General features: G+C 37.5%; 1 protein-coding gene across 17 annotated transcripts in view; it reads right to left on the bottom strand.

Moving 5' to 3' along the window:
* The window catches only part of SOX6 (SRY-box transcription factor 6), a 600,742-nt gene that overhangs the window by 195,643 nt on the left and 392,474 nt on the right, over window positions 1–12,625 (bottom strand). For all 17 annotated transcript variants that reach the window (XM_037049998.1, XM_037049997.1, XM_037050000.1 and 14 more), the window contains 2 exons: window positions 8,818–8,990; window positions 5,682–5,750 (listed from right to left, as the gene is read on the bottom strand). In XM_037049998.1, coding sequence (XP_036905893.1) covers window positions 5,682–5,750; window positions 8,818–8,990 — 242 coding nt within the window. The remainder of the gene's footprint in view (window positions 1–5,681; window positions 5,751–8,817; window positions 8,991–12,625) is intronic.

Genomic DNA, 12,625 nt, shown 5'->3' with positions numbered 1-12,625 from the left:
GGGACTATGTGAGGCCTGAAGGCTCTTGACTTTCCTCCGTTTTTCTCTTGGCTGCTTCAGCCATCTCCTACTGACAATAAAGGCAAAGTCCAGCCCTTAAAATTAGAGGTCAATTAGATACTTAATGATGAAGCATATCTTCAAATATATATCTATTATTATTATCCTAGCAAAAAATTAATTAACCAGGTCATGCAGGCCACGAAGGCTAATGTACAAAGTAATTATTCCTGATCTTTGGACAACTCCTGCACATAAATGGTAGTCCTTATTCTGCTCAGCAGACACCTGAAATGCCTGTAGTTAATCATACTGAAGGAAACAAAAGGCAAGGTTTACCTCCTAAAAAGGTGAGAGTACATCTCAAGTTATTCTATTTAATCATTTAAGAACAATCACCTCTTCGCTTATAATACTATCATCTTTTCTAGCTAATAGACAGGAAGAAAGAAGCACCACATTTAATGGTGTTCCATCATGTGACAAACACACAGAGACAAAATACACAAACGGCACACAGGAATACATTATAACCAAAATAGAAAACACTATGTGTGAAAAATACTCATACACCCTTAAGAAGAGAGAAGCATCAGTGAAGAGACCAACACTTGGCTTTTGTAAACAAGCAGCACGTACCACAGCATTTAAAAGAGTAAGTTTTTGTGTAAAACCAAGAATATCCGCGAAGCAGCAGCAATGGCCCTTACTCAGGCCTCTCACAGATTGAGTCCACCAGTTAATGAATGTATTAAAAGATGAGGGCAGGACCATTGATACTGTATTTTAACCATAAAAATTAACAAAGAGCTAAGAATTTCAAGTTTCACAATTATACTCTAGAAGGTGGATGTATGAGTCAACTAAATCATTGGCCCGGGCCCAGGAAGCCAAACGCCCAAATAAAACCTCAACCAGCCAATCCATTATCTTAAGAGACAACTGTTGTTCAGTCAGTGATATAAGGAGAGGACACTTTCTGTATAGCACACAAAGCAAGCCACTTGAATACCATTAAAATTGGGGTCTGAACGGACATAAATAATTGGGTAACACCATTCATGCCTGGAGAAGTAGGTTTTTCACAAAGATATTTTAATGAGCTGAATTCTCTTGCAAAGATTCAGTTCTAGCAGCAACATATCCTCATTAAGTGTGTTCCTATTGAAATACTATGAAAACCAAAGAATGTGGCGTGTTGTGCCCATGAAGAGTATCTCCTCTGGATTCAAAAACTACGACAGAGTCAAATGACAGTAAATGAATAAATACACGGGCGGACCCAAAATCAGGATTTATAAAGTACGTCTTGTTCTGCTTAGATTAGACTTACAGGGGTGGGCAAGGTAGGTTTGTAGTTGTAAGTACACAAAACACAGTTTATTCTTGCATTGTTATTAATTATCCTACTATTTGTTTGTATTATAACTGTAAACCTTTTGCCCACCTTGTATAGGTAATAATTGACTTTTGCCCACCTTGTATAGGTAATAGTTTTTTTCTTTTTATTTAATTATTTTTCAAGTATACTTTTCTGTCTTTTACTCCCATCCCAGCCCACCCCCACAGCGCTCCCCACCTCCCTCCCATTTCCACTCCCCTTAGTTCTTGTCCATGTGTCCTTTATACTAGTTCCTCTAAATCCCTCCCCCTTTTCCCCTGAAATTCCCCCATATAGGTGATAGTTGATTAAAATACTGTAAACATGCTTTGATACGTCCAATGGATTAAAAGAACATTTTGTTTCCTTTTATTTAAACTTTTTTTCTATTGTTGCTCTACTGCAGTTGTCTCAGTTTTCCCCCCATTGCTCTCCCCTACCCTGCCTAAAAATTTTGTTTTCTAATCAACATAACTCCTAAATAAAACTCTTCGAGGTTGGTAAGAGATTTAGTACAAGAAGGAGGATAACACGTGAAGCAGTTATCCATCCTCGCGAGTTAGAGCAGGAAACCCAACATTCCCAACTCCATGAACCCATATTCAATGATCTATTAGTTTTGCTTTCCATAGAGTTTGATAAATACTGTGCTGTTTTTGTCCTAGAAATAGCAAAAATGTCTAACTTTTGAGGGGGGCTCCATCCACATCAGGGGAATTACTTAATATGTAACAAATTAGAGGAATCAGCATTTTCCCCAAAGCACAAACAGAGGGATTTGAATTCACTAAGCAAGCAGCCTCCTAAAAGGCCTGTTAATATTAAAGCACTTTAATAATTGTCTAAAGTTACTAACCTGATTTTTTAATGGTAAAAATTGACTCTTCAAAAATATTAAAATATTCATTTCTAAAATCATTCATCTTACTTTTTAAAAAAGGCTTACACGGTTTTAAAAGTATGTCTTTCAAAACTTAGTTGGGCTTTACCAAGGCAAATTATATCTTAAAAATGATATTCAAGGAAGAAAAATATATATAAATAATATTTTAACTGCATATATAAATTTTCAATGAGTACAGATAAAATAAGCCACAAAAATGGCATTACAATAGCACCTTAATCATACCTTTTCCTATTTCTAATGAAAAACCCTGCTTTTAAATTTGTGCAAACCATTCAGGTTGCCATTTGTTTCCACTACAATAGGCCCAGATGTGTTTGTGGTTGTTGCAAGAGGTTAGATACTCTTTCCTTTCTTCCCACTACAGCTTGCAAATTCCAAAACAGGAGCACTAGTCCAAAGTTGGCTTTCTGAACCCCATGTAAAGTGCGGTTTGGTTGGAGCTGCCTGACACTCACGGTCCACAGCCCGTTGCCAAGGCCCCGTCCCGCCGACGGTGTTAGCTATGGGTTCTAGGACTCAGGATTTTAAGAAAAGAAAAATGGTCAAGTTTGCTCAAATTGTCTCCATATTTATTTGCTTTAAGAAGAGAAGTTAGGTTTTGTATTTATTGTTTCACTCTGTTTTGTTTTCAAAAGGGAAAATGTTTCTTTAATATTAGAAAAATGTCAGAAACATCTTTTAAATCTCATTCTGTTTTGCTCAAAAAATATATTAAAAATTGGCCCCAAAATAATCTCTCTCCTAAACTTATCATGTCTATGGCTTATCAAAAGTCATGTTTAAAAATACAGTCAACCCATTCCCCTTTCAAAAAATAACTACAAGTCTGAATATTAAATAAAGTGTTAGAGATAGAATATGTGTTGTGTAAGGAGTGAGTGTTCTTCAGCACTTAAAAAATTTTTTCAATGGTCTCATACTGAAAAGATAAATACTGAGAAGATATGTAGTAAACAGTAACTCAGGACAGAAGGGAATGTAAATATAGGTTATTTCTTCCTCTTATTTTTACAATATGAATCCTGGTTACAAAGAATCCTATATTTCTAAAATGAATATAACTCTGACACTCTGAATTGCTCTATGCTTTTATAATTTATACTACAAAGATCAAGTGTTGATTAGCTTCATTTAAAAAATTATACATTGAGAAATACCCACAAATGTTAAAAGCAATTAAACTTCTATTAGAAAGCTTGGAACAATTATTTTTCTATCTCCTCAAGTTGAATATTCTGATGAATATTTTAAGATCAAGTGCTAGTTTCCTGAAAAAGACATCAATTTCATGTAGTCAAGCTGTAACTATGAAATCATATGTAATCAATAAATAGTAATAATAGTTCATACAAATACTTTGAATTGTTTGCTACTCATCTGAAAGCCTCAGTACCACAGGCAAACACCAATTAAGACAGCCACTTAATACAAACAACATTGAACTAATACGTGAATACATTCAAAATTGAGAAGTAATAAAGAGGTAGTAAAAACATTAATAATAAGTAACTGATATGAGAACATCTTGGGGAACTTCTTCCATTGGTGCTTTACAAATATGAGAAACAGAGAGACCTAAATGATTGGGTTATTTAATACCTATTAAGCTTGTAGAGAGGGAGCTCGAGAAAAAGGTAGGAAGCCACAGGCCAAACGTCTTGACCTCAGTGAAAGGAGACACACTGAAAATTCTAATGAGGGCAGAGCAAGGGAACACCTGGACCATTATTTAATTACATATCTCAGCAAGAGTTATAAAAGAGATAGCAGAATGGGAAATTATTCCAAGATTTAATTGTCAAGGCTGGCTGTTGAAAACGCCAGAGACACTCCCTTTCCTCTACATTTGAACTCTTTATTCTGAAACATATAGACTTGCATATGGAATACAGAATCAGAACAAATTTTAAAACAACCACCACCACAACAAACTACTGGTTAAAACCTCATGGCGATAGCCCAGCTAGGCACAGGCACTTCTTCAGGCACTAAGCTGGTATTTTAAAAGCAGAGAGTACTACCTGAAACACTAAGTATGATTAACAAAATGAAGCAAGGATCTAAGTTAAAATCACTGGCTTTCATTAATAAGGTAGGAGATCAGAGTAAGCTATGACATTATGTGAATGATTTTGTAAGAATACAGAAAGGTATAATATTAATTTCCAGGAAAGGAATAATAACATTCAGAATATACTGCCCCAACTAGGCTGAATCATAGAGCTCAGTGGTTAGAAAATATCCACAGCAGCCAAGAGAAGCAACAGGGGCTGTGGCAGGTACATAATAATTCTGGCATCAGTATTCCTGAGGACTAATCACCAGACAACCACGCCTCTGTTGCTATTCAAAAATGGAGGCCACTTCCTTACCTATCTCAAAAAGCTGTGAGTTGAATTCACTACCAAGTACACAAAGGAATGACAGAAATCAAAATTCATTCCCAGGCCATTGTCATTATGATCTACATATAGTGTTACTTGGCCACAACTGAAAAAGAGAATTTCTAAATTGCATTACAATTCTTCAGAAACAAGTTATTCTTCTTTTCTGGACTATAAGCTCCTTGAAGACAGACAATCATTTGTTAATCTTTTTTTAAAATTTATTTAATTATTTTTCAAGTACAGTTTTCTGTCTACTACTCCCATCCCATCCCACCCCCCATGCTCCCCCGCTCCCTCCCATTTCCACCCTTCTTAGTTGTTGTCCATGTGTCCTTTATATATGTTCCTCTAAATTCCTCCTCTATTTCCCCTGAAATTCCCTCCCCTCTCCCCTCTGGTCACTGTCAGCCTGTTCTCTATTTCAGTGTCTTTGGTTATATTTTGCTTGCTTGTTTGTTTTGTTGTTTAGCTTCCTGCTAAAGGTGAGATCATATGGTATTTGTCCTTCATTGCTCTCAGCATCTAACAGAAATCCAATTAATATCTGTTAAAAAACAAATTAATTATTACCAATATTTTCCCAGGTCATAAGATTGTTTTCACAGCTAGCCAAATCAGACAGTCCTAACAAGTAAATAAACATCAGCTTCTCCCCATGATATTGTTAGATGGTATAATACAAAGCAGAAATTGTTTTAGGGCGATCAACATAGCAAGTTCTGCTACCTGGGAAACCACTGGGTTTCCACGAGGTAGTGTCAGGCAAATGGCAGAAAGAAAAAAGATAGGATTTTTTTGCCTTATGCATCACATCACAAAGGATGCTTAGACCACCACGTAGTCGGTATTTCCTACACCCACTTACACAACTGTACACAGCATTCTTGAATAGTAGCCACATTTGTGCTGTTTACAAGAGAGGGGTGCATTTGCAGCATTTTAAATTCCATTTTCAAGGAGGAAAGTATCCGAGTATAATCAGACGAGAGTAATAAAATACACTGACCTGGATCTGTTGCTGCAGGAGATTAATTTTGTGCTGCTGTTGCAGAAGTTGCTGCTGTTGTCTTGCAATCTATCAGAAATAAAGTTACATTAAGTTAACATGAAATGCTTACACCTTTGCCATTACCTCAGGCACCTCTCTTGGTATTACAAGAATGCTTTACTGCACTTCTATGTGAAAGGGTTCCTATAAAATGAGAGAGACAGAACCAGAAATTTGGAGAAAAGGAACAATTCTGAACAGGTGCCATTTCTCTGCTAACCCCCAACTCTTGGTCTGTGGGTGAAGACTATCCCTTGTCTCACACTTGTGAACGGATCACCTACATCTTCACCGACCATCTGGACAGAATGGGAGTTTCGAAATCTGACCCTTGGGGAATAAAGATGGAAAAACTCTGGCTACATTTTTCTAAAGGGCTTAATTGGCTGTAAAAAAAAGGAAAATCTATAAGCAGAGACAGGAAAGACATTTCTATTAACTAGAATATGGTTGACTTTGGTGAAACCTCTTCTAATGTAAAGAACTGAAAAGACAAATACCAAGGGAATACCAAGAAAATACAGCAAAACATCAAAAATCATGATCTGCTTTTTTGATTTGCAAAGGTACATCAATGAAGTGATGTACAAAGCCTTTTTAAAACAAAATTTAATATTTATCCATTTATCTTTCTGACGGCAACCTGTTATATTTTCTTTGGTTCATCTAATAACCAAGTTCAACATCTTAACACATCATCTGGTCTATAAAAAGAAATATTAACCACTTTGTGCTGGTCCCACGGAAAACTGAACCTTCCCCTCAGGAGAACAAACAACTTCTTTAGGGTAAGGGTGCTTACTGTGAAACTGAGTTAGGCATCAGACTGCTTGTTGCCTGAAAAGCTGAGCTGCTATAGCTTGAGGGCCAGGGCGATATCCCTCAAAAAGAATACACTCTGACCTAGAAAGCCAGAGAGAAAAGTAGCCAGAGAAAACTTAGGCTGATTTAGTGGTACCCTTTAGACAAAAGTTATGGGGTTGGGGGGCAGGGGGAGGAGGTGATCCTATTTTTTTTTCTTTTTCCAAAAGCCAGTATTCTAGCATGAGCAATGTTGGATGTGAAAATATGTTCGGGTCAACCCACAGCTCTGTGCTTTGAATCTTTCTGATGCTTTAGCCTAGAGCAGAGGGAAACACCCTAATCACTTTTTCATTCCACAGAAGATGACGAAATAGCAGCCTGCTCCCAACTACTGCTTTAAGGTATTTGGTGATGACCAGCTCATACCAGAGGTAATGATAAGGCTGTGCCAAATGGTTTGAGAAATGGGATCATTCCTCCCTAAAGCACTATAAGCAAAATGGAAACAGTACCTAATGAGGTTGGACAGGCCCACTTTGCTTGGCATCATTCAAATTAGAAATGGACATAGGCAAGTTGGGGAGATGGATGAAAAAGGTGAAGGGATTAAGAAGTACAAATTGGTTGTTACGGAATGAAACGTGTAGATGAAAAGTACAGCATAGGGAATATAGTCAATAATATTCTAATAACTATGTATGGTGTCAGATTGGTACGTGATTTATCAGGATGATCACTTATAAGTTATACAATGTCTAATCACTGGGGTGTACACCTGAAACTAATATAATATTGTATGTCGACTATAATTAAAAAATTAAAAAACGATTTAAATTTAAAAAAAAGAAATGGACAACTCGCTCTGTGACTGCAGGTTTAGATGCTGGATCCTCTGAATATTTATTTCCTCTTAGCAAACCAGTGAAACACCACTAGGCATCTAATATTGATGGTCCCTCCTAAATGACAAAGTGCCGCATAGAAATGCATCTAGAACACCACAGTGCAATTACTAGCATCCACTCTAGACGTATGGCTCTGACACAGTGAAGTATGGTACATAAGAACCATGTGGCTCAAACTCTGAATTTTATTTGCCAATCGGTTGAGCTACATGCTCGCTTCATTGAGCATGACAACCTAGTTTTAAGTGTCATTTAATTTTCATTTTGAAATATAATTACAAAGTGTTCACTGTAAGATATCACTCGTCTGCAAATGTGTCAAGATTAATTTGTGCTAGCTTATTCACAAGTGTCAATAGTTAATTACTGTGTCATCTCTGGATGGCTAAATGACATTCTAACTTCTGATTTTTTACAGTGTTCCTTTATGTTATTTTCCATTAGGGGCTGAGTCCATATTCCTACATGTGGGCAAATATTCAAGCATATAAAATACCAGACGTCACAACTCATTAAAATCAACAGAGCATATATTGCTCTATATACCCCTATAAAATACATTTAACTGAAAAGATAATTCCAGTAATAATGTCAGATCCCTAAAAACTGCACATTAATTTGGGTCTCTCTGATCTACAGCACCAGGGACCCCGCTATAGGATCATTGCTGTCAGACGAATGCACTCTTATGAAGCAGGAAAAACATTTGGGGGAGTGATTTATGTGTTAAAAGACATACATTTAAACTTTGCTACTTTTTCTTCCTCCTCACTTCTAAATCAGTGAAGTGAAATTCCTATCAGAGCCGTGTGCTAATTTGTGTTTGGTGATTTGCCTATGCTATAAATAGAGTGACCATATAATTTGGCATCCAAACCTGGACAACTTTTGCAAGTGGAGGGGAGAGTATGAACACTTATTCTGAAAAACAGATGTGCGACCACCTTAGCTTTAAAATTAGAAAAAAGACACTGGATCTGTGAGCTAAAAGATCCTCAAAGTTTTTCTAAACCAGAACCCTCTTTTTTTGGATGAAAAGAGTAAGACCCAGAGAGAAGAGATGTCCTCCTGGTGAAGCTACATTAGGAAGACATGAGCTGCCTATGTGAACAAGCATCCCTGAGTAATTAATCAAATCCAAATGTTCTGGGACGACGTTATTGTTTCAGTTATGCCCAGGTGCTAGGATGTCTTTCTTCGTCCTCTCTGTAACCCCTCAGTATTCTTGAAGACCCTGCTTTACAAAAGGCTTCTTTGTTTCTCTCCTTCTTCTTCTCCTTCTTTTTGGGGGAACGCTTATGACAAATAAACCAATCAACGTGATTACTCGCTGAGCTTGGCACATTCCACTTCTCCAGTTTGTCAGCTCCGTTTGCAGGGCTCACCTGTTCTTGCTGTTGGCGAGCAAGGTCCATTTGCTGCCGTTGTTTCTCAATTTGTGAGGCTGCCAGTTTTTTCTGTTCGTCGTGCGCTGCCAGGAGCTGCTCCCGTAAACTGATCAGCTGGGTAATCATGGTAGAGAGCTGTCGTTCTTTTTCTGCCAGGCTCTCAGGTGTACCTAAAACGGAAACAAGAAGATATCTCACAAGTTTGAGAAAAGTATGAATGAACTGGGGAAAGGGTAGGAGGGGAACGGAATTAGAAAGGGACTACCCTAAGACACTTAAAGATATGGGAGAATAACTGGAGGTCATTGTGCATGTAGGGACACTGCAGAGTAGGGATGCAGAGGACTCTATGGTCAGTCACTGCCCCTGCCAAGAAAAAGTACTGTTGCCAATAAAATTCTCACTCACTCTTTCCCCTTGCTCTGAAAAACCAAACCAAACAAACAAAAAAACCCCAGAATTACTTACTCCATTCTCTCCCTTTCACCACACTCCTCCCCCCTCCTCCCCTAAATCTATCAGATCAAGCTAGGAAACAAATGATACTTAGTACCAAGGAGGAGAAACTGTGGGTTGTATTAATATCCTATAATCACTCAGCACTCAGTGACTGACATAGGATTTAAGATATAGTAGGTGCTTAATAAATGCTATTTAAGGATTTTTTTTGGTCATGTCCCTCATAAAATTTTTCTATTATGCAAAGATCTGTCTCTGAAGTTCAGAAGTCAGGGATCACACACTCAGCCTCAGATGAAGAAACAACTGCCTTGCCCCAGGTAAGAAAGGATTGAACCTGACTTTTTTTCCCCCTGTGAGGGGATCATGCTGAAGTTCCCAAGTTCATCCTTAAAGGCAACAATGTTGCTTGGGGGGTTCCCGCTACCCTTTGTCATTTGTCATTCTTCAAAGGGAAAAAACACATTCAAGGTTGAAAAGGTTATGCATAAGGGTGTGCTCTTTAATGAATATGATGTCAGTGAACACTTATGGTATGCACTAATGGTGCTGAGCAGACTTTTTACGGGCAAATTGCACAGCTCTCCTAAGTAAAGGGTACAGAATCCTTTTGTGAATCTAAATTAGAGCATTTTACTGCAGCATAAGATAAGAATTTCAACCCACTGTATTTGAGCCACACAGGTTTCATTAGGAAGAAACGATCTATGATTTGAAAGCTTTTCAGAAAGATGCTACCGGCTGTCAAAGGGGACAGAGATTGCCGATTTTTGTGCGTGTGGAAGTAGAGACTTCCAATCTCCTTATGAAACCCCCTCATTCCTGCTAAGAAAATGCCAGGGTATCTGAGAAACTAAAAATATTCTAATTAAGAGTGGCCATATTTTCCGAGTGGCCCCATGGAGAAAGAGAGCCTTCAGAAGAAGCTGGCTAGCACGTGCTAGTATACGATTCCCATAGAATAAGACCGGTGTCAGCCGAGAAGCTACATTTAGGGCCACCTTAGGATTCTTTTTTTAAAATCCTCATCCAAGGATATGTTTATTAATTTTTGAGAGAGAGAAACATTGGTTGGTTGCCTCATGTACACACCCCCACCAGGAATCAAACCCATAACCTAGGTCTGTGCCCTGACCAGGAATCGAACCCAAAACCTTTTGATGTATGGCACAACACTCCAACCAACTCAGCCACCTGGTCAGGGCTACCTTAGGATTCTTAATGTGAATCCAAATCCTAAACGAATAAACAAACAAACAAACTTTTAATATCTTTATCCCCTAAAGATTCACTGAATAGAAAGATGGCCTAAAATCAAAATTACAAGAAAAACAAGATAATAGAAATGATGTTAGAAAATGCATTCCACTGATAAGGGAAAAAAGACTGTATTAAGGATAGTGAAGAGCTGTCTTTCTAGCTACTCAAATTGATTTTTAAAAATCAGCTTTTATTTCAGGAAAGAATTTCAGCTTGGTAAAGGAAAGAACTTCTGGATCCAGAAACATTAAAATACAAAAGCAGGTTCTCTCCCAGAGATCAACAAATTTCTTCAAAAGCACCACAAACTCTGCTAACGTATAAGTTAATATACATAGGAATAAAACAAGCACGATATAAAACAAGATAAAGCAAGTATGAAATTAATTCATTTATTCATTTCATTCATTTTTCCTGAATGGCACCTATATGCCAGGTACTAGATCAAGAGCTGAGGATGCTGAAACCACGGTAAGGAAAAGCCGAGTTCCCTACTCTCACGCAAGTTGTAGTCCAAAGTGGGGGACCCCTGAATCAAGTGATCACACATGTGAATGTCAACTACAACTAAATAAGATTTACACACAAGACAGATATCTGGGAGTAGGTTTAACCAAGTTTGGGAGGCCCAAGTGGAGGGATGGTATAGCTGAAAAAGTGAGAAGTTCACAGGGAGACGAATAGAGTTAACGAGGCGAAGAGTTGGAGGGTGGTCAAAGAGCTTTCAGAAAGAGAACAAGTAGGCACAGGCCCTCTGGAGTTGGGGGGGAGGGGTTCCAGTGTGTTCCAGAAGGTGAAAGGAGGGAACAAGGCTTCAGCAAGGAAAATAAGGGAGAGGAGAACACCAGGTGAGGCCAGAGAGGTAGAAAAAGGTCACACATTTCAGCTCGTGTAGACAATGCTAATCAATTTCCTATTTATTTGAAGGATATTCCAAAACCACTAAAGTATTTTAAGCAAGGATGACGTGGTCATTTTGGCTACAGTGTGGAGAATAGTTTGGAAACCTATGAAAATAGATAAATTGGAAATATGCACATTTTATTACACATTTTTGGCAACATTCTAATCTATGTGTCATTTTCTTGTTATACCTGTCTATTTGAGGTAAGTTAAGAGAAATCTTATTGGATACTGGGAAAGTTACTGAACCATAGTTCTTTATTCATGAAGAAGGGCATTCATAGGAAATGTGGGCCAAAGGTCAATACAGAGACTGGAAATTTTTCACTTCTCCTAGGTTTGATAGTGTCTTTTCAATAATCATCAATGCTTCCCTCTTTCACCTCCGCACAGAAAAAAGAGAAGCTGAGGATGACCCGTGAGTGACTTCTCAGGCCCTTCTGTCCAAAGTGAAGCCAGTGGGTCTGTAAATGCAGTTGTGCTTCCAATGCTAATAGACATGTATAAGTATATCTAAATTTACAGAATAATACCATTTATTTAATCATGTTTTACAAAAAAAAGATTCAAATTGTTTAATTATAAAAATTCAGTGACATTTAAGTAAGTTTTTCATTGAACTTAAAACTATGTGTTTAATAAAAAGCAAGTCAGGTAACAATATTTTTCATAGGATTTAGGTACTCATATTAGTGTGTCGCTATTGTTTCCTTAAATTTGAGAAGCACATACATATTTTGAATAGATATAAGTGGAATAACAAATTCAGTGGGAATGAAAGGTAGTAATGTAACAAATCTAATATTACCACTGAATGGGAAATTATATATATATGTGTGTGTGTGTGTGTGTGTAATGATAGATAGATAGATAGATAGATAGATAGCCATTAATCCCTTGGGGGTCAAATTAAAAATAAACAAACTTACACCATACAATAGCTTACATTCTTTAAATGTGTTGGTTAATTTGTGTGTGTGTGGTCATTTTTCTGTTCTATACCCGTTGTATTTGATCACATGTACTGGTTCAAACTCTGTGGTGCTTGGTTTCCTGTTTTAATTAACAGCAAGTGTTTATGCTGCTGTAATAAAAATAACATCAAGTCTGAATCACACTAACCAACCACCCTGAAAAGAAAAGTTACCTCAAAAATATGAGTTTAATTGAACATGCAACTTTG

Source organism: Sturnira hondurensis, unplaced genomic scaffold, assembly GCF_014824575.4.
Source record: "Sturnira hondurensis isolate 20B ecotype Veracruz unplaced genomic scaffold, ASM1482457v3 Scaffold0006505, whole genome shotgun sequence".
NCBI classification, from domain to species: domain Eukaryota; kingdom Metazoa; phylum Chordata; class Mammalia; order Chiroptera; family Phyllostomidae; genus Sturnira; species Sturnira hondurensis.
Note: the sequence above shows the minus strand (reverse complement) of the source record. Positions and strands in the feature narration are given on the sequence as shown.